This window comes from Seriola lalandi, unplaced genomic scaffold, assembly GCF_002814215.2.
Source record: "Seriola lalandi dorsalis isolate HSWRI2012SDOR001 ecotype SW California unplaced genomic scaffold, Sedor1 jcf7180002054816, whole genome shotgun sequence".
Classification (NCBI taxonomy): domain Eukaryota; kingdom Metazoa; phylum Chordata; class Actinopteri; order Carangiformes; family Carangidae; genus Seriola; species Seriola lalandi.
This window is the reverse complement of record NW_019525369.1, coordinates 829,127-850,677: the sequence shown is the minus strand read 5'-3', so window position 1 is coordinate 850,677 and position 21,551 is coordinate 829,127. Positions and strand designations below refer to the sequence as shown.

The following is a 21,551-nucleotide window of genomic DNA, read 5'->3' as shown; positions in this document are numbered from 1 at the left end:
AAAAGTCGGATAAATCAAGGGCCATTACAAAAATCTACAAGAAAAAGTGTAAATGTAAATTTGTAAATTAGGCTTCTAAATCCATGGAAATCCAAACAATTATTGGTAGTCAGCTATTATTCGTTTTCAGTTGTTTTCTTTTGACCTAGAGGTTTTTAAATAATCCTATGCTGCAAGTTGTAACATCTGAAGACATACAAAATATTTCGGATTTTGTTGTGGCTGTTACCTGAAATTTTCAATTATCAAAGTAGAGCAAAATATTATGAAAGACTGGCAACCTAACTGAGATAAGGTGAAAACAGGGCGACATTTTTATGCAATTCAGAAGGAAGTGGACACTGTGCAATCAATAGGAAGAAACACCAAAGAGGAAAACATAAAAACAACAGTGAGATTGCAAAACATGAGAAAAAAATGTGTGAGCACTGTCATAAGAGTCAGTGGTTCACTTATCATGACAGTGCCAAAAACATACTTCAGAAAAGATACATAACCAAGGGGCAACTCAGAAAGCAGGGATTAAACACGGTCACTCTTAGATTGGGGAGATGTAACAGTTTAGTGTTTTACTTTACATTGGATTAATGAAAAGATTTGAATGAATAGCATCTTAACATTTGTTGCCATCCGCCAAAGAAAAACAATATGTAGATGTTACCCATAGTGGTATCTGTTGGTAGCTCTATTGTGAAAGGCTATCGGGTGGCCAGGACGGAAGTGACGTCAGACAGAGGCAGCGGATCACTGAACAGGATCCTAACAGGGAGAGAGAGACAGCAGCTACAGGGGAGAGGATCCGGGTAAAAATCCTCATCGATAGTTCCTCAAAATCCGTCTTCATCCGTGGAGAATTACAGCCGAATCATATAAAAAACAGTGAGAGCAGAAAGTACACACTTTAACCTTTTTAACAAGCTCCGTATTACCACTGTACGAGGTTAGCAGTATTTTAAAACAAGTGGCGAAAGATTGTGAGAGCTGACTTCATCCGGAGACAACAAACGGAAGACAGTCCATCGCTTGAAGAGATCTTGTGTTGGATGTTCTGCGTATACTGCTTTTGAACAGACTTGGGGTTTAAACCTGAACATTTTACATTTGATATTTTGGAGCTAGCGGGCGTGCTTGCTAGCCGACCACAGCTCGTTTATCATGGAGTTGAGAGTGGGAAACCGATACAGACTGGGCAGGAAAATTGGAAGTGGATCATTTGGAGATATCTACCTGGGTAAGTTGTAGTCAAAGAAACTTGATATGGTGTTTTTAATTGTGCCCTTTTACAGCAACAGCGCGAAGCTGTGAGACTTTGTTAGCTAGTTTCCTTTCCGGGGTCTCCGAGACGAGCAGACAGTCAATCAGCTGTTCGGTGTTTAGTGTTCGCAGCATTAGCCACCAAGCTAGCAGTCTGTGTAGCAGCTAGCACTAACAAAACGCCTGGTACGTTGTAATAACAGTAAACGATGTATTTGTTCATTGTGCTCGACTTGGGGAACACTTTGCCTTTCTTAATGTGAAATCAGCGTCCAAAATGAACCGTGCTAACGACATGAATCGAGACTGACGGTTGCTGTGGAGCTAAACCTTTTATCACATATCAACGAGCTAATGTTTGAGTTTCCTCTTTGCCTTAAAGGGAAGCGTCAGTTGCCCGGGGACAGAATAACTGACCAGGCCATAGGCGTAACTATTTGGTGCCTGAGGTGAAAAATAACATGTAACTGCTAATGTCAAAGCCACATTCAAATACATAAGGCCGATTCAGGTTCCCCTCTGTCATATCAGAAGTGTGGCTACGTCTATCAAGAGGGTTTCTTCGAGGTTTATACGGATTCATTTAAATGTTTTCTGTTTATTCTGAAAATAACGCGATATTAAAAGTGTGTTAATGTCTGCTGTGTTCAGTTTGAGACTTAAATTGAACAAATGAAGCTCTATGGTGGTTAATAAATTCAGCTGCTAGTGAAACTGTTCATCTTGGTAATAACTGATAGGAAGTGTTAACTCTCATTCAAGGTAAAGGTTTAGAAGCGATAGCATCTATTGTTAAGAGATAATGGGAAGCACATCATTACTGAGCTCAGTGCAATTCAGGTACAAAGGTCGGGGGAAACTTAAACACCAGAGACATATTTCTGTCATTGAGCTCTACCACCTTTATTTCATACTAACCTCTGATGGCCTAGTGAAGACTACAGCTCTTGGCAACAGTGGTCGAGAACAGCTGATCACATTTCCTTGCTTGACACTTAATCATCTGAACAACAGTAGAGAAGAGACCTTGTTAATTCATGAAGCACTTTTACAGGCTGTGTGGACTGACCACTTCATCACTGATACCTAATCAATTCCTACAGAACAATACCCTGAGATATTCATATTTTTACTATCTATACAGTAGTGACGGAAGTATCTTTCAAAATATACTTTGAAAATGATGAAATGTATTATCTGTAAACAGACTAATGTTTACATATACATTACTTGCTTACCATTAATTGATTATTGGATATTAATTATATGATATTAATTTGCTATTGATCAACTAATCTGATTGTTTCAGCATAAAACTAGACTGTTGAATCCACAGATTATCAGTAATTTAGTATTGATAAGCAGTATAAAGGTATTATCTATTGAGAGCATGTTTTGTTTTCCTACCTATTTGTTTAGTGGTTTTGTGTGTTTTAGCATCACATACTTTAAACATTTTAGCCTTTTGCAAACAATGCTACTGTATTTTAGAAATATGTACGCATTGTGTTGTACAGTTCCATGTGTTTATTGGTTCCATTTATTTCTGCAGGATTTTAAAATGTGTTGACAAGCTCTTGAAACTTGCAGATGCAGTGTAGACTTTTCAAATTAGTCTGCAATTGAACTGCTTTACAGTGCAGTGGTCAAGTAAATTTTTATTTGTATAGTACCAATTCACAACATATGTTATCAATGATGGTGTGTAATGTTGAAAAACATGAATGCAGATTCAGTTTTCCCTCAGAAAATGTTAAGCAGAGCTGGTAAAACACCCAGTTTGTGATACATCTCCAGTCATTATCAGTTCATTTAGTAGATGAAGGCGATGAAGAGGGAAACTCGTTAAATTTCCTGCATGTGACTTTTTTTTGTGATGGTTAATGTTTTATTTTGTAAAAGAGTTGATTAAAATGCTAAATGTTTCACATTGGTTAAGATGTGGAACTCCTCCACTACTATGTTTTAGTTTTAAAACTAATCTCCTTTGCTGCATTTACACTTGTTGTCCACAGTACTCTGGAGTTTGTGAGCCCTTGAAACTGAGACTTTTGGAAACATTTTTGTCCAAGTTTTAGTTTGAAACTCCAGGGTTGTGTTTTTGTCTGGACCGGCAGAAACGGAGATCTTTGGAAACATTGACGTATTGGTTCTTATCAGCCTCGATCACCAGTGGTAAATGCAACATGAATAAGGAATTAAAGCGTTACTGGCCTGGTTTTCATTTTAAAACTGTTTTAAAATGAAAACGTAATAGTGACGACGTGGCCAGAGATTCACAGGTTAAGCAAGTTTAAAAGGTCAACCAGTTGATTTTCATAACAACACAAACAGCCTCCTGGAATATTCAGAAATGTAAGTCAGAAACTTTAAAAGTTAAGTGTATTTGATGCTACTTTGGTTAATGATTCGGTCGTACTTAGTTCCCCATAAAAGATGAAATTAAGTGTTTTAGTTTGATTAATATGTCAACAAGACTGACTTCCTGATATTTGGTGGAGATCAGCCTTAACATATATTTCTTCATGGACAGCCCTGTTGAAAATACAAAATAAATCAGATAGCTATAAATCATTTCAAATCTTATTTTGGTTTGCTGTGTTACAGAGCAGCACTTAGATGACCTCTACCCCATAACATCTACATTGTGTTATATTCCCGCACAGATCTGTATATTAGAAGTGCTTACATATGTTGATATGAATATTATTAGCATAAATTAGTGGTTTGAAGTTGTTCTGAAAATCCTCTGGACAAGCTGGCAAACTGGTCAGCCTGTGTGTGTTCAGGAGAGGGAAGGTTAATTAATGCATTAATTGGATCCCGTCTATCTTCCACATGAGCTGCTGTGTGGACTGACAGTGAGAGCTGCCAGCTGCTTACATAATCACTTTGTGTTTTTGTCTTTGCTCATCCCTCCCTCCTCTCCCCTCTGTGAGGCTGGTGACTAATGTGACGCAACATTGTTAACAAGCCAGAACAGTGTGTGTTTATTTAAAATCAAAGTGCCTCACCCACCCATTGCTTCGAGTTTCTGTAGACTGATGGCAGTATCATTTTTTGTTTTACATCTAATGCACACAAGGTCAATCTCAAAGAACACATAACAAAAAAGACAGTTTGACAATTGTGTGTGACCTGTCAATACCTGATACTAAATGTCATTGTGTTTCTCAGTAAGTCCCACATGAATACTCCCACACAGTGTGTTAGCGTGTTTCAATAACGCTGACAGTGTGTGTGAGCAGCTTGGTGCGTCGGGGCTGTCTGAGTGGTGGATTGTGTTTGTATTGGTGTGAGAGGCTGTTTGTTATTGGCAGCAGGAGGAAGAGATGAGGTCAGCTCTTGGAACGAATACTTGTACTCTGTGTTCTGTGACTGGGTTCAAATGTGGACCATCAAATATTCAGAACTGGAAGAATAGCTGGTAATCACTGAGGTTCTGACACAACGTGTGTATCAGCGGTCAGTCCTGTTGAATCATCTGTTGCTGTTATCTGGTGGGTGATGTGCACATTTGGTTGATGTTGGAAAAAAACTACATAAATCCAGATGCTGTGTCCAAACCCCCTGAAGCAAACTGCACCTCAGCGAGTTTCCCTCTTGTAGCTATTACACGGGTTTGGCTCAGTATATTTTCTTTGAATTCTGATATTGACATTGGCTGCATGTGAAACAATGTAACCCCCTCATTAGTGCCGTCACTGCTTGTTTGGTTCCGAGCAAAATTTGTCTAGTAAACTGTCAAGTACCATTGAACATCTCGTTTCCTTCTTAGTTGCTAATTTTAGAATTTTTATGTAAGGTTCTTGTATATGTGCTTGTCTTTAGACAACATTTAAAGCAATAATATTTAGGGATCCAAGCTGTTTCACATTCTTCCTGAGAGTTAGTTAAGATGTCCTTTAACAGATGCATATTGAATATTTGCTTCTTACTACTTTGCCTCTGTTGCTTTTTGGGAACCAGTGTAGAGGGATGTGTCTGAACACGTTCCCCCGCTGCACAACTCAGGATAAAAACACACCACATATGTACGCACCAAAAAAAAAAAAAAGTTAGTTTTAGTCATATTTAGTCAACCTCACCTTTATTTTCACCAACTAAAAGGCTGGACACTTTAGTCTTGAGAAAAACATTTAAGTTTAGTTTTAGTCAGGACCAAGAATGAACGTTTTCCAGGGTTCAGGTCCTGTCAGCAGCAGCAGACTTACCTGCTGTCAAATTTAGCTTTTGTCTGATGGTGTTTGAACTCTATATACATCATCTTTGTGTTTGATCTGATCATGCGGCCTGTGTGACATTATGACGTACAGAGATTTTACATATGCTTCCTGCAGCTACATTTTTTGTTTTGTTTTGGTACTCTGAATTTCCCCACTACCTGTTACGTCTTCTTCCTGTTTATCACTGCTGTGGGGAGAAGAGGGGGGGAAGGTTACTCGTGTACAGTTGTTTTGTGTCATGTTGGAAAAACTGCGAAACATTTTTGTAAAACTTGAGCATATTGATTATAACAATTAAGTCTGGAGAGATGCAACAACATAAGCAAGTCCGTTCCTTTGTGTCTCTTACAATATGAGTCAATCAGGAAGTGTCCAGAGAAAAGAAAACTCTTCATAATCAACAACGTTGTGCAACAGCCCTGCAGTAAATCCCACACTAATAATGTCCAGACTGTTCCAGGAAGGTGTTGATTTTATTCTGTAGGCCTTAGTGGTGGTATTGTACTAGATTGTGTTTTACAGTAAGTGTTTATAATAGGTTGTATACTACCATTTAAATAGAGGAAATATTTGCCACTCAAAGGACATTTAGATAATTTGTTTGAAAAATCCCTCTGTAATTTCACTTTGTCTTTTTTTATCAACAAAAATAGAGAGAGACTTTGGTGAAGTTTGTATTTTTGAAACTACATTTTAATGTTGTGTTTTTCCATTAACGTTTACATGTTGATGACGTCAGTGCCGTCTCATCTTAGTCATGGAAAAAAAAAAAGGTCATTGATGGAACATGGTTAGTCATAGTTTTCTTTAATGAAATTAACTAACATGATCACACACACCCATATACACACACACACACACACACACACTTCCCCTCTCTGAGAAGATCGGTGGGGCAGGGGGGTACAGAAAAATCTGTCCAGACAAATCACATTCCTATTGTGCAAGAGAGCACAGTGCACAATGAAACATGCTGCTCAGACTGTGAAGAGCCTTTACAGACACTTTAACCATCCATGATAATTAATTGATTGATTGGCCCAGGACAAACTAGGACAACACACTTTGGGTGTGTTTGCATGTGTTGTTCCCAAACTGTTTACTTGTCAAAGGCGATGTAAGCAAACGGCATACTTTAAATACCAAAATAAACCTGTTACATGAATGTGAGGCAATAAGTAACGGCTATTTACATTATTAATCAATCTATCAATTATTCTCTCCATAAATCAGTCTATAAAATTATAATGGACATGACATGTTATGCCTTAAAATGCTTTACTGAATGTACCGACTGTTGCTTAATACAGTGATTGATTACAGTGATGTGAAACAAACTAAACAAGCAAATGTACCAGTGTGAGCATCAATGTTAACTTGATAGGTTACTTATCTTAGAGAGACTATATTAGAGACTATTGAACTTGTCATTTGTGTCATAAAACTGCCTTTAAAAGTTGATGGCAGACCCACTGATTACTTAGGTGGAGTCAGATCCTAACTGTGTGCCCCGCCCTGATGAGGCCAGCCCACCTAGATGACATCATACAGAGAAATCAATGATGCTCTCTGCTGTTAGCCTCCGTGATTGAATAGCTGCTCATATGAGATCATTTGTGTGAGAAGTTCAATTATGTAACCTGGTGTCCAGTTGCTCTGTTTATGTGGAGGGAACTGGACCCCATCACCATATTTAGGAAGAAACCAGCTGAAGCACTGATTTGTCAGATCACACGGCAGCAAAGAGAGAGCAGTCCCAGGCAGGCAGACAATTCCCACAATCCTCTTGTCTGTTGAAGTTAGATGAAAATGTAATGATAGCTGTGAGGAATGTGGGCCGTGCATGCAAGTAGATACATGAAAGAAGAGCAGGGTACATACAGTGCACACTGTTGAGCTGTTATCATAAATGCACTGCAACCTAGAAGTTTTTGTCTACCTGGATGAGCTGCATGTGTAAACACAAATGTCCGATCGGTTGAAACCAACATTAAACGGATTTCACCCTGCCAGCTCCCCAGTACAAAGTCTGTGTAATGTCTGATTGAGCCAATGTGAATAGAGTCTGGAGAATTCAAAGCGAGCTAATGAGTGTGTTGACTAAGTTTCTATAATTTCTCCTGCACACTACACCCTTCAAGTAAGTGAGAACGGGTCTGACACCGACAGTCTCCTGGTGCAGGCTCCAGACAATGTCCAGTCCTGATTCCCCTGACGTTGTGCGTTCTCCTTCATTATGGCTCTACTGTGTTACCCACCATATTTTCTTGTGTACCTAAGCAGCCTTTCTCCACTTCGATCACCACCTAAGGGATTTGTATATTTGTTAATTATCTTCATATTAAATCAATGACCTGACTGCAACTGAACTTTTCACCCATGACCATCAGAATTTGTTTAGTATCAACATCGTGATAGTATTAAGTTAATACAGAATGATATAGTTACCTGGTGTACTCTATACTCATGCAACACACATAGAATTTTACCATTTAGGACGTTAAGTTCTGCTTGCCAAAGAAAAGTGGGCATAGAGGGAGAGATGGTTCGCACAATGTAGAACGGGTTCGCAGCTGGAACCAGTTCTTGATTGTCATCCCTGGTTACGTAAATGGTAAATGGATTACACTTAAATAGCACTTTTCTAGTCTTATTGACCACTCAAAGTGCTTTACAATGGAAGGCACATGTACCCATTCACACACACACACACTCTACACATATGGCTCTTTTCTACCACACGCGCACATTCACACATCAATGATACATCAAGGGCAATTTGGGGTTCAGTATCTTGCCCAGGAACACATCCGAATGTGGACTGGAGGAGCTGGGAATGGAACCACCGTGTACGACCCACTCTACCTCCATGTTTCCTTGCAGCTAACATCTCTGCCTGTCTGTGTCTCTGTCTAGGTACTGATATCTCTGTTGGAGAGGAGGTTGCCATCAAATTGGAATGTGTGAAGACCAAACACCCGCAGCTCCACATAGAGAGCAAAATCTACAAGATGATGCAGGGTGGAGGTACGGCATACTGTAACACACAATGTACACACATCCTGACACACGTGACTGTTGTTGGTGCCTTAATCAACTAAATTCTCCACACTCACTTACAAGAAAAATATAATCCAACATCCATCAGTCACTGTAACTCATTAGAAAATGAGTTTGAATTAACTGAGGAACTAACTGAAGGTAAGTGGTGTGTGTACATTCAGCTCACCTTAAAGAAGAATGTGATTTTGTTATAGTGGCCTGAATTTCCTCCCTGATCACTTTGAATGGTGAGCTTCTTAGACATCCCCAAGAATCCACCCTCTCGCCCCCTTTCACACATGTAGAAACAAACACTGAGACTTGAAAGACGTAACTAAATGTTAGATCGAGAGGTTTCAGGACCCAGAAGCATTTATTAAATTAAGATGCACCGAGGAGAACAGAGACTGTAATGACATCCAATTCTGAAGGACTCCTTCCTGATGAACCATATTTAAGCCCAGACTATGTCACACTTACTACATGTCCATATAGCGTTTTACTCTGGTGGAGCACTTCATCAAAAGAGCGCTGAGCATGGGTTTTGTGTCTGTGACAACATGACCACCGTAGTATGATACAATATGATACAGCTCAGGATAGACGGACACAACCAGAACAAGCTTCTCCTCCATTTTATTGGTTACTAGGGTGATGAGTCCCGCCCCATCTGATTGGTTGCCTGAAAAGAAGCTACAGTGACGACACCAGTGCCTTTTTGAAAAGTTCAGAGATTTTCAACCAGAAGAGCTTGGAGCAGCCACACAAAACAGGCGAGAGCTCAGGAAAAAGACGCTGGCACCCAGAAAAACAGGTTACATGGACACACGCACTAAGGTTATTCTTCGTGCATGAAGATTATTGGAACCTAATCCTAAACATTAAACCATGTTTCACCTAAATCATGTTGTATATTCCTAATACTCTCTGTCCTAGTCAGAGAGCAATTGTATAACTTATTGACCCTGAGACACCAGCTGTGTGTTATGGCTCTCGCCTATCTCTGAGAGTCTGCGCTATGACATTGGTTGCTATGGCAACCGCCAAGGGGGATTGAGCAGATGTGTCTTCACAGATATCCTACAGATAAACAAACTTTTGCTTGTAGTAAGTGGAAACACAAGCGACCTCTGGACACATCCAGTGAAAGTCTGTCACATACAGGCGAAGAAATGTACAGTTTTCTACCGACTAGCTCGTAGCTCATCCGTCGTTGTTTTGTACGCTGCAGCCTGGAGCCCACACAGAGAGTTAACTACATTATACCAACATGGGTTAATGCTGAAAACTGACCATTATCCAGCTGATTGTTCTGGATTTGTTCTTAAATTCAGTCTGAAATGGACAGAGCATCATCTGAACTGTCATTTAGAAATTCAGTTTCAGGTCGGGGGGGTGCTAGCATGCTCACAAATCCATGACACCAGTCGTCTCAATTGTGCAGTCTATAAATAATACCAGAGTCCCAACCCTGCATTTGATTTACATAGTTATAATGTTTTAAGCCTTGTTGTTTGTCATTTTTCTTGGCATATGAATTTTGAGGTTATTTTATCCAGAATATTGAATGTAGATTTTAGGAAATCTATGGATAACATCTGAAATAGGTAGAGTAACCTTGGTAAAGCATTTGATTCGATATAGGCACTTAGAGAAAGAGGGAGTGGTTTGGTTGGTGTTTTGTCTCTGTAAGGACGACACATGCGTCTGTATTTTTGCTCCAGGCTAGTAGGTGGGATATATTGAGGCCTGGTGGCTGACCCAGACTGTGGGATATATTTGAGTTTGTATGTATATAAATAGCTGATGCTGAGTGTATATATGTGTGAGTACAGTGCCAGGTGCTGAGCAGCAGCATTTTGTTGCGGTCTGCCTGTAGAAGGAAATGCCATGTGGCCTCTTTGCCTTGGCAACGTCAGCTAATTACCAGCTACTACTGAACCAACTGGCCTCTGCTCCAACACCCCTCCTGTGTGTGGGGGGATGGTAACTATCTTACTTTCATTCAGTGAGATTTTTATAAAGAATGTAGCATATCTAGTAATTTCAACATAACAATTCATCATGGGGAATTATCTCATATAAGCTTTCCTCTTTTTTAATGGTGGACACAAGGAATGATGGGTAATATTAATCATGACAAGTGTAGGAATTTGTGATTCACTCAAATGCTATTATGACTTTTTTGGGAGGATTATGATCATTCATTCATTATTCATCCAGCTCATGTTGGAGACTATAATATTGCAAACAAGTCATGATTGGTATTAATCTGAATTATGGAATTTATTGAAGAAAGTCTTGTTAATAATCTTAATTATTGTCCGTGAGGTACAGATCTTTTCACACACATTATTACTAATTCTACAGTGACAAACACTAAGCAGTGTGCATCTCACACATTTACACACTGATGGCGCTGCATCAGGAGCAGTTAGGGGTCCAGTGTCTTGCTCAAGGACACTTTGACCTGCTCTCTGCAGGGCGTCCATTCAGGGTTCCTGGTTGGACCACTCTAGGTTACTGAGCCCCGCCGCCCCATAAAAGACAAAAATACAAGTGAGAGAATAAATAGCAGCCTAGCAGAGCTCAAATAAAGACAGTTGAAATCGCTGATTCTGAGAGACAGTAAGTTAAATCAACGACAGCTTATGTATTAATTGCCAATTAAAGATGAAAATCATGAAAGAACCTGGGTTTAAAGTGGATGGAGGTTTTGTGAGTCCTGATGAATTTGTGTTTCACTAACGGGCAATTCAGAATCCTGGAAAATGAATCTGGAAGGTCATGAATAAGTTTGAAAGCTTCCTCATGGTATGGTGAAGTTTTAAAAGATCTTCTTGGTTCTCTACTCAGACTCTTATTTTTGGCGTTTGTCCTCGTCTCCCTCCCTTCCTCCTTTTTTTTTTTTTTTTTTTTTTTTATAAAGTCTTGTGGGAAACTTTATAGAGTGGTAAGTATTGTAATATGGGGAAGGTGTGTTGTGGCTACACCTACTGACTTAAGGAAAGTGGAACCGAAGTCAAACTAAAATATACAGTATTGAATGTCTTGAGTCAGCATCTAAAAAATATAAATTAAGTCTGCATTAGAGATTCCATAGGTTTCAGTTCTATGTCCTCCTTTGTCTTACAGTGGCTGCTTGTGTGGGGCTAGACCACATGTTTGGGATGTTGTGTCACTGGCCCATGACGTGTAGTGAGTCTTGGTTCTCCTGGTTGTCGGTTGCTGCTTTAATGCTGAATCACTTGGTGACCTACTTTACTTCTTTGCTCTGTTATTATTTTAAATACCAGAAATCAGAGTTCAGAAGCTCTGTGGGAGCTGCAGGAGTGTCACGGTCCATCCCTTAAAAATCTGGAAAATCCTGCCTAGGTATTCAGCTCACTGTTGCTATTATAAGGAAATAAATATTATCTTATTAAATTGTTTTATTTGAGACTTGTGGTCATTATTGAAGGTGAGATGAAGCTTCATGAAGAATTGAACACAGGAAGAACCATTTAATGGAAATTAAGAAACAAACAGAGCGAACACAGTTTATAATTACTCTTGATTTAGAAAATAATCAGGGTTTTTATGAACGATAAAAAAAAACTCAGCGGAATGTGTTTTGGTAACTGTAAGGACCGTCTCCATCACAGTTATAATAAAACCACATGTAACCCTCTCCTCTCTGCTCCCTCCTGTCCTCCAGTGGGTATTCCAACGATAAAGTGGTGTGGCGCCGAGGGGGACTACAATGTGATGGTGATGGAACTGCTGGGACCCAGTCTGGAGGATCTGTTCAACTTCTGCTCTCGGAAGTTCAGCCTCAAGACGGTCCTGCTGCTGGCCGACCAGATGGTGAGACTCGGAGAGGATGAGAAAAGACGGGGAGGGAGGGAGGGGTGTCCTAATGTGTTGATTGATCCACTGTAAACCTCTACATTAAATCTGTCTTTGCAACATGGTTCATGTTATTAAAGGAATAGTTTATGGAAATTATGCTTACTCACTTTCTTGCTTGTTTGATGAGAAGATTAACACCACTCTCCAGGTAAATAAATCTGTAAGGTAAATATGAAGCTAACGCCAGCATCTGGTTAGCTTCACTTGGCATACCAAGAGCCCGTGTTCCAGTGACCCGAGGTGGAGTTATATGGCACTGGCAACTATACAGACCCATACATGACCCTCAAGGTATCTGGAAACCAACTTCAGAAAGAGCTAAACTTACCGTTTTCCCCAGTTTTCAGTCTTTATGCTAAGCTAAACTGTCCAGCCGTGAGAGTGGTATCTTCCCAAAATGTTAAACTATTCCTTTAAGAGTACTGAAAAGATTTTGTTCACACATCACTGGCCTGATCCATACATGATCCAGAATCACTTTGCCATGACTGGAGCTCTGTTTTAATCTCACTGATCGAATGTTTCTGACCAAAGTCCTCTCTGTCGCTGACATGAAATCCTCTCCTGCTCTTCCCTCCAGATCAGCCGTATTGAATACATCCACTCCAAGAACTTCATCCACAGAGATGTGAAGCCAGACAACTTTCTGATGGGGCTGGGTAAGAAAGGCAACCTGGTGTACATCATCGACTTCGGCCTGGCCAAGAAATACCGCGATGCCCGCACGCATCAGCACATCCCCTACCGCGAGAACAAGAACCTGACCGGCACCGCCCGCTACGCCTCCATAAACACACATCTGGGCATCGGTATGACACGTCCATTATGCCATGAATGGACAAATCATTCAGACCCTAATGAAACCATGATCTGACCCTGTCTTCTCTCTCTCTCTGTCTACAGAACAGTCCAGACGGGACGACTTGGAGTCACTGGGATACGTCCTCATGTACTTCAACCTGGGTTCTCTGCCCTGGCAAGGCCTGAAAGCAGCCACCAAAAGGCAGAAGTACGAACGCATCAGTGAGAAGAAGATGTCCACACCCATTGAGGTCCTCTGCAAAGGCTACCCATGTATGTTTGAGCGATCCCTCCATGTTTCATGAGCTCTGTAGCTCTTCAGTCCTTCAGCCTTTGTATCAGAGGCGACAGTCTGTTTGTGAACGTTCTCGTCCTCTTCATCTCCACAGCCGAATTTGCCACCTACTTGAACTTCTGCCGCTCTCTGCGGTTTGATGACAAACCCGACTACTCGTATCTCCGCCAGCTCTTCAGGAACCTCTTCCACAGACAGGGCTTCTCCTATGACTACGTCTTCGACTGGAATATGCTCAAATTTGTAAGTTTTATAACCACATTCAGGGGATTTATTTCCTCCCAAGTCACTCACCTCACCTTTTGCAATACAGACTCCTAACACCCTTTCTTGCTAACACCAACACAACTGTAAACTCGTGACAAAATAATCTCAGCTCAAAGGTCCACTTACTTGCTTTTCTGAGCTTTTCTGCCGCATGCAGCAGATACAGTACTGCTCACTCTAATGTATGTTTAGAGTAAATCTAAAATCATGCTCGTGTGGAGCATGATTTTTGTGCATTTTCATTTCATTTTTATTGAAATGTTGAAATCTGCACGTATAAGGAGCCAAAGTACATAAAGGCATTTTTGTACAAGTTTAACTGCCAAAAAAACTTTGAGCCGAACCAATGTGACCAGCAACAAAGAATAAAACCAATATTACAAATGTGTTTCAAACATGCTGCCATGAACTGCTCACTGAAACTGCAGCAGCCATCTTACAAATATCCAGTAACAGCATTTCTTTTTGCATTACGGCTTACAGCAGTGTTGTGGCTGCCAGAGACGATCGGCAGTCATTCTCAAACTCAGATATTCCCTGAGATTAAAGGGGTAAATTTACAAGAAAAAACTCAGAAGTTCTCTGAGGTTAAAATCACAAATATAGAAGAAGGAACCACATCACATTAGATAGATCAACCTCATCACACCACAGACACCTAGATGAAGGAAACGTTGGTGTTATCACTCAGATCGTACACACTGATATTTCACAAACAACCTTTAAATCAGACGCTTTACATGTGGTCTACTCTTAGCTGATGGAACAGTATTTCTGTCTCAGAATGACAGTGTCCTCGTGTCTCCCATACTTCCATTCTCTCTTTGTACTATAACTGGTTTGTGGCGCATACAGGCTGAACAAAGATACTGTAGTAAAGGGTGATAACACATTACAAGCTTACAGCAGCCATCAGGCGCCCGGTGCTGCCATTGCATTAGATATCGAAAGACTACGTTGGGAAGGACTTATTTTGATTTATGAATTTATAACTAGGTAGATGCTTCTGGTATTTTAGCTAAATTACAGCAGGTGTGTTTTTTTGGGGGGGGGGGGCACATCATCATCTATCTTATTTTGGTCTTGTAAGGTTTCTAGTTTGGACTGTGTATCCTTAAAAGTAAGTTTGTGCATAAGTTAGGAAAAAGAAAATTGCTCAGAGTTGATAATATTCAACAAGAGACTATTCCACCAGCACGTAACATCTATTCACTTGTGGATTCACTTGTGTGTGTTTGTGTGTGTGTGTGTCAGGGTGCCAACAGGGCCGTGGAGGACGCAGAGAGGGAGCGTCGGGAGCGGGAGGAGAGGCTGAGGCACAGTAGGAACCCCGGAGCCAGGGGCATGGCCTCGGCCTCGGGAAGAGCCAGGGCAGCTCAGGACGTCGCAGCCCCCTCCCCACTAAACCCTGCCTCACACACAGGTCAGAACACACACACTTGGCTTTCCAAGTGTTTGTATTGATTACATTTATTTGCTATTGAAAAGGAGGCAGAAATGAAGACTTGGTCGATGTGACACCATTATGTCCTGAGACGTCTTTTCAACGCAACTTATCGGAGAAGTTTCTAGTTCTGCTCTTATATATGAGTCAGTTCTGTGTTCTTCTTAATCTCTTCAGCTGCTGGTCTTATTTTTCTTTTTCTGCTGACAATGCGGTTATTTGACAGCACTACAGCATCTCAATGTTCACTTTCAGCTTCCTCTCTTTAATAATCTGACTTGTGGTCTGTCTGTGTCAGGTATGGAGAAAGAGAGGAAAGTGAGCATGCGTCTTCATCGTGGAGCACCTGTCAACATCTCCTCCTCAGACCTGACGGGGCGCCAGGACACATCCCGCATGTCCACCTCACAGGTAACACACACACACACACACACTCACACACTCACACACACACACACACACACACACACTCACACAGAGAAAGACAAAGACTGTACGTTGTTAATAATAATAATAAATAATACATTTTATTTAAAGGCGCCTTTCTTGGCACTCAAGGACACCGTACACAGTTACACAAATTGAGATTAAAACACATTAAGAATTAATTAATTAATTAATTAACAACAATAAAAATGAAATATAAAAATAAAAACAATACAAAAGTGACAGAGCAATTGACTGTACGTTGTTGTGCGATGTATGAAATCTGTTTAAGCTACATAGTAGTATTTTGGAGTTAAAATATTGTAAAGTCAATAATTTGTCCTCAGTTGCCTGATAAAGATTGACACATCTTGAAAAAGGGAACCTTTTATCACAGTGTGTATCAGCACAAACAGATCCTCTTCAGACAGTGTTTAAGGTTATAACACTTCCCCTTTTTAATTGTACCAAATGTTCCTTCCCCTTTTCTCCATTTTACAATCCAACATGAATCAGTGACAGGAAGCAGCCAAATAACAGCAGCTTCGTAATGTCTGAACTCAGAGAGACAGACAGAGGAAAAATGAGATTACATTGAATAATCATCTGTCTTCTTTTGAAGTTTAAGTGCATCTCCTTCCATCGCACTTGCAAAACAAAAAAAACCCCAAAACATCCAAGCAGCACTCTGCAGTTTAATGATTTCATTAGGTCCTCTCCTCTTTTCCTTCTCACAGCCCCTTAAGCTGTTTGTTTGTACTTTTAAGAGGTGGAGGGTGTGTAATAAGGGGGGCTTGCCATTCACTAATGGCAGACATTGCACTCTACAGCCCCCTCTTGCCAATGGGCCTGCATTCTTGTAGAGCAAATGTTCCCCCAAGAGGTGAAGAGTGGAACAGCCGCTCAACACTAACAATGAAAAAAGAGATGATGTCCACTGCAAAATCAACCATTACAGGTTTGATATTTCATTGAAAGAAATCAAAACCTCAGCAGGACTTGTCTGTAATAGTTGACAGTTTAATATAGAAAAAAAAAAGCCTGACAGGAAGTTGAGTCCTCACTGAACCAGTCGTCTTTGTGATCTCTACTCCGTCCTCTGGTGATCAGAACGCAGCTCATGAATAATGCAAATCCTCCTGAATAATTTAAATCATTTGCATGTGTTAATATGCAGCACTGTTAATATTTCTTGTGTAAACCTAGAAAGTTACTGGCATTGTTATTGTCTGTGTAAAACAGTGAGTTAATTTCATTTTAATGAGTCACTTCACCCCCAAAAAAATAATAAATATAAACAGTGTGTATGTATTATGTAATTCTAATGGTAAAAGTCAGTGCAGAAACATGACGATGCCGAGATTCCGTCAGTATCCAAACGCATTGAGGTGAATTACTTGTGTGGTGTTGACGGCATGTTAAAATGTTGTTCAGGAAAATCAGAGAGAGTGGCTCAAATAAAAATGTCCACATGAACCGAAGAAGTCAACAAACAATAAAAACAAAAAGTCAATGTCCGTCTTGATACTGTCTTCATGTTTCCCTGTATATAATAGTTTGGTCGTTTAGTGAGACATGAAACACAGGGAGAGCGACGGTGTGAAAATTTGCAGCAAAAGTTCCCAGTTGGAGAAATGTGAACATCATGGTGTCCATTTCCAACCACTAAGCTGTATAACACCCCAGCTTTCATATATTCAAATAATGTATTCAAACCCCCACATCCCACCCCATGATCACATGTCATCTGTTCATGGGCGTGGAACACGAGGCAACTAACACTATAGACTGGGAACGTTTTGTTCCTGGTGTGAAGGAGTTCTGACCTGGATCCAACCCCACTAACGGGAATTCACAAGTTCGAGGGAGATTGTTCCGTAACCCTCTTCCTTTGTTTACTCTCCTGCTCCAGCCAGACAATCTGACCAATGGTGTTTGGTAGAAGCCTGTGTTTAACAGTAATGAGTTTGAGGTCAAAAAGGCAAGAAAACACTGAAATTATAAACTTTGTGTATAAAGTCAGTAGAGTCGCATGGAAAGTCAGAAAAACATAAAGATGCCATAAAAAGCCACCAGCAAACGTTAACTCCTGCAACTCTGGTGACACCCACACACACTCTTACCCTAACCATCTCAAATAAAGGCTTAATCCCAGCTCGAACTCTAACCAAAACCCAGTTGTAACCTGAACCCTAAAACCAGTCTTAACCCTCAAACAGCCCTTTGAAGTCATAGTGGTTTTATAAAGTCTCAAATCTAACATGTTGAAACCTGCAGAAAGCCTGTCACAGGCTGTAGCTTCATATTTATTCTTCCAATCTCATCCAACTCCTGGTCAGAAAGTCATGTGTATTGAACTGTTCCTTTTGGCCATTTTTGTATTGTTGATGACATCATCATTAAAGTGTCGTCATTTCTCATGTGTCCTCCTCAGGCTCTGTCCCGGGTCACACCCAGTGGCCTCCAGTCTGCAGCTCCACGGTGAAGGTCCTCCCATCCACCCATGCACCATGGAGGCCTCAACATGCAGCACACACATACACACACACACATACACCAGACTCTTGAATGACGCTGAGGACGACCAACCAACGCGCAGGAGTCTGGCTGCGCTCTTGTTCACTTGACGGAGGAAGAGTCGCACAACCAGGAGTGTGTTTGTGTGTGTGAGAGAGAGAGATGGGCGGGTGGAGTACAATTTGGTTGCCTTAACCACCTTGGCAAAGTAGCAGCCACAGCCTTCCTCCTTCTTCTTCTCCTCCTCCTCCTCCCATGGAAGTTGTGGACACACTCCCTCTCCTCCTCCTCTCTGTTGATGAAGCCATGGATTCACTTTTCTCTGGCATCATGTTTTTTTTTTTTTTGTTTAACTCTGGTTTTACTTATTTTAATTCTTTAGCATTAAACTTCCTCTTACACCAGCTCCACTGGTCAGACTTCACAAGGGTTTGAAAATGGAGAATGACAAGTCGTTATTGAAAATAGTGTGTGGGACTTTTTTTAAATTCTAAAATCAAGAAGACGCATGATCCATCATGGCAGTGTTAAAGGACAGTGCCTAAGCTCTATTTTCTGTCCTGAAAGACTCTTTAAATACCACAATTCAACATTTCTTTCTTTTTAAGGTGTTTGAGGTTTAAATTTAAAGGCGGGAAAACCCCCAATGTTTTTAAAATGGGACAGGAAGGTCCCATTAATGTTCTATTTTCCAAGCTGATCCCATAGTATGAGTGTTTTTGTCCTCCTCAGGTGCATCGGAACCAGGATGTTGTAGTAAATCTTAAAAACATGCAGCACATTTTCTTTGTCTTCAGGTTGTGACTGCAGCGTGCTGCTGGGGAAAGCTGTGAACGGAGCAGTGAAACAGTCGGGAAGTTGATCTGTCCGCGCTTGAACGGATGAGATGTTGTTTTTTTTGTGCATAGTGACGTGGTTTTCGTGTGTGTTTGTGTGGTTCTGTCTTAGGCTTATACAGGCTCAAAGGGGGTATGTGTGTTGTCTTTTCCAATGTAACGATACTTCGCTGCAATTTACAGCTTTACAACTGTAGGACGGAGCATAACATTTGTTGTCGATTTGCATGATTCTTTTGGAGAAACGCGTCTTATTAAACATGACAAACTGCTCTTTAGGGAGTTTGGTCAGAATGTCCTGATTAATTTCTTCTAGCCTTATCCCGAGCTAAGTAACTTCATATTGAGTATGTGCCATCACACAATGTTTTACCACATGGTTGCACGGTGCACAACTGAACTACAACAACTCTAGAAAACATAGTTGATAGGTGACATGTCAAAATTAAAAGCGCTCTCCTCCTGCATTACTACTCAGCCTGTGACAGCAAATGTATGATGTCTACTGGTGCTCCGGAGGAGCTTTAGCATTAAACTGTATGGAGTTGCATCACGGTCTATGTAGGATTCAGTGTTTTTGGAGCTTGATCGTATTAGGAGGATTGGTATCTTAGTCTCGGTTGCCTCATTCTTCATTGAATCTGTTGTTGGAAGCCCCACAGCGTTATGAATGGACGACAGTTAAATTACTGGAGTGTTTGAAAGTTGCACTCCCAGAATTTGGCACCTTGCCCCAAGTTGAGCTTAAAGCGTCAGCAGCGAATTTAGGAGCTCTCTTGATATATATATATATATATATATATATATATATAAAACAATAACAAAAACCATCCTGTACCCCAGCCTTGTTTTAACTCTTTTTTTAACAGTATAAACACTGAAGATGTCATGAATAGCTGTAACTGTTACCATCTTTTTAAAAACACAAAAAAGGAGTTGGAGCCAGTACCAGTGCCGTCATGTTTCAGTTTTTAAATCCACTCCACAGATATTTTATCGTGAATTTTAACAGCTGGAATAGATGGAGCACAGTAAGGTGATAGATACAAGGGACTGAAAAAATCTTTTTAGGCTTAATGCAACAAATATATAAATCACACCTGACCAAGTAAACGTTGGAAGAGATCTGAGAACCCAGGTAGAAAATGGGTTGGTGTGCTTTAACATCAGGTTGAATGGGGTTAAGGCGAAGTGAGGAGGTTTTGGAGAGGTCACGTCTGAGTCCCAACAGGTACCGGAACTAACCGACGTGACCAATGAATCCTGCAGATTTTGAAGTAGCTGGTAGACTGGTTCCAAAGTGTTGTAGGCCATTTTGTGTAGTCGAAGGGGAAACGGGGGTTGTAGTGCTAATTTGTACATGTTTGTTCTGTTGTTGTGTGTAGGATGTGCCTACTCTGTCCACCACTCTGTCCACATGAGAAACGGTTAGGTTTGGGATGGTGACAGTGTGTAGAGGGACTGGGGATGCTTCACTCCATTAGAGTTTCTGCTGAGGCAGCTTTTTTAAAATAAACTTCACCTGTGGGCTTGAAAAACAAACCAAAAAAAATAGATGAACATATTTGTCTCACTGATGATGGCTATGATAACTGCAAGTACACTTTACATGGGATAATAGTTTACTTTTTTCAGTCTGTTTGACTCGGTTATTTCTTATGTTTGTCACCACCTGTGCAATTTGCTTTTAACTGTGCAGTGGAGATGGTTGCTCATGTCCCACAATGCATCTCTTCACTGTGGATTCATGGGAAATCTTTGTGTTTCCACTCCCACCTTATGACTTTTGCTCCTCACTTGTAATACCACTGTATTTGTGTATTTTAAGATTGTGTAAATAAATTAATAAGTACTTGTATTTGTTGTTTTTATTGACTTGAATGAAAGATATTTTTGGGGTTGGTTTGCATGTATTTTTGTGTGTGTGATTTTTAGTTGAACTGATCCTTTAAATTTTCCTAATGGTGATAGAGGAAAAGTGAAAACCTGGATTTGTTCCATGGCAACAAGAAATAAATCCACATGTGGTTGTCGAGGGAAAATCAAAAGACAGACGAATGTCTCAGTTTATCAGTAGGACGAGTGCAGTGCTGTTAAAGTGTCTGTCGGTTGCCTGATGGGAGGAATATCTCATGTTTCTTGAATTTGTTTTCTCAAGTTCAGCGATCTTAACTCGGAGCGTGTCCTTTATGCAACGTAGAGACCCAGAATGGTTGATGAGAAAGTTTGTGACTTTATACTGTTTTGTAAATGAATTATGAAAATCTAGTTGTCAAGAAGAAAGGCTGGTTATCAACTCTGAATGTACGGAGTACACCACACACAGTAGCCTGCACTATCAATTAGCCCCCAGCTTGGGGACTTTAGCACACGGAGGCATGTCGACTATTCAAGGTGCCTGAACGAGAGACGTTACAATGGAGAGAAATTGGGAAATTATACTCAAAGAACTTGAGTATAAGAAACATGTTACCTGCAGACTTCTGAAATTAATTTACTGTAAAAGAAATAAAGATGACTTTTTTCTTTGTTTAAATTTATGTAAAGATGTA

The 21,551-nt window shown here is 40.5% G+C and overlaps 1 protein-coding gene across 1 annotated transcript; it reads left to right on the top strand.

Moving 5' to 3' along the window:
• The first annotated feature begins 760 nt into the window (after nucleotides 1-760).
• csnk1da (casein kinase 1, delta a) lies at nucleotides 761-20,857 on the top strand. The gene is made up of 9 exons (XM_023426201.2): nucleotides 761-1,231; nucleotides 8,397-8,507; nucleotides 12,220-12,368; nucleotides 12,994-13,222; nucleotides 13,317-13,487; nucleotides 13,604-13,752; nucleotides 15,031-15,199; nucleotides 15,519-15,631; nucleotides 18,081-20,857. The coding sequence occupies exons 1-9, from the start codon at nucleotides 1,156-1,158 to the stop codon at nucleotides 18,129-18,131; spliced, it is 1,218 nt and encodes a 405-aa protein (XP_023281969.1). The 5' UTR covers nucleotides 761-1,155; the 3' UTR covers nucleotides 18,132-20,857.
• The last annotated feature ends 694 nt before the right edge of the window (nucleotides 20,858-21,551 follow it).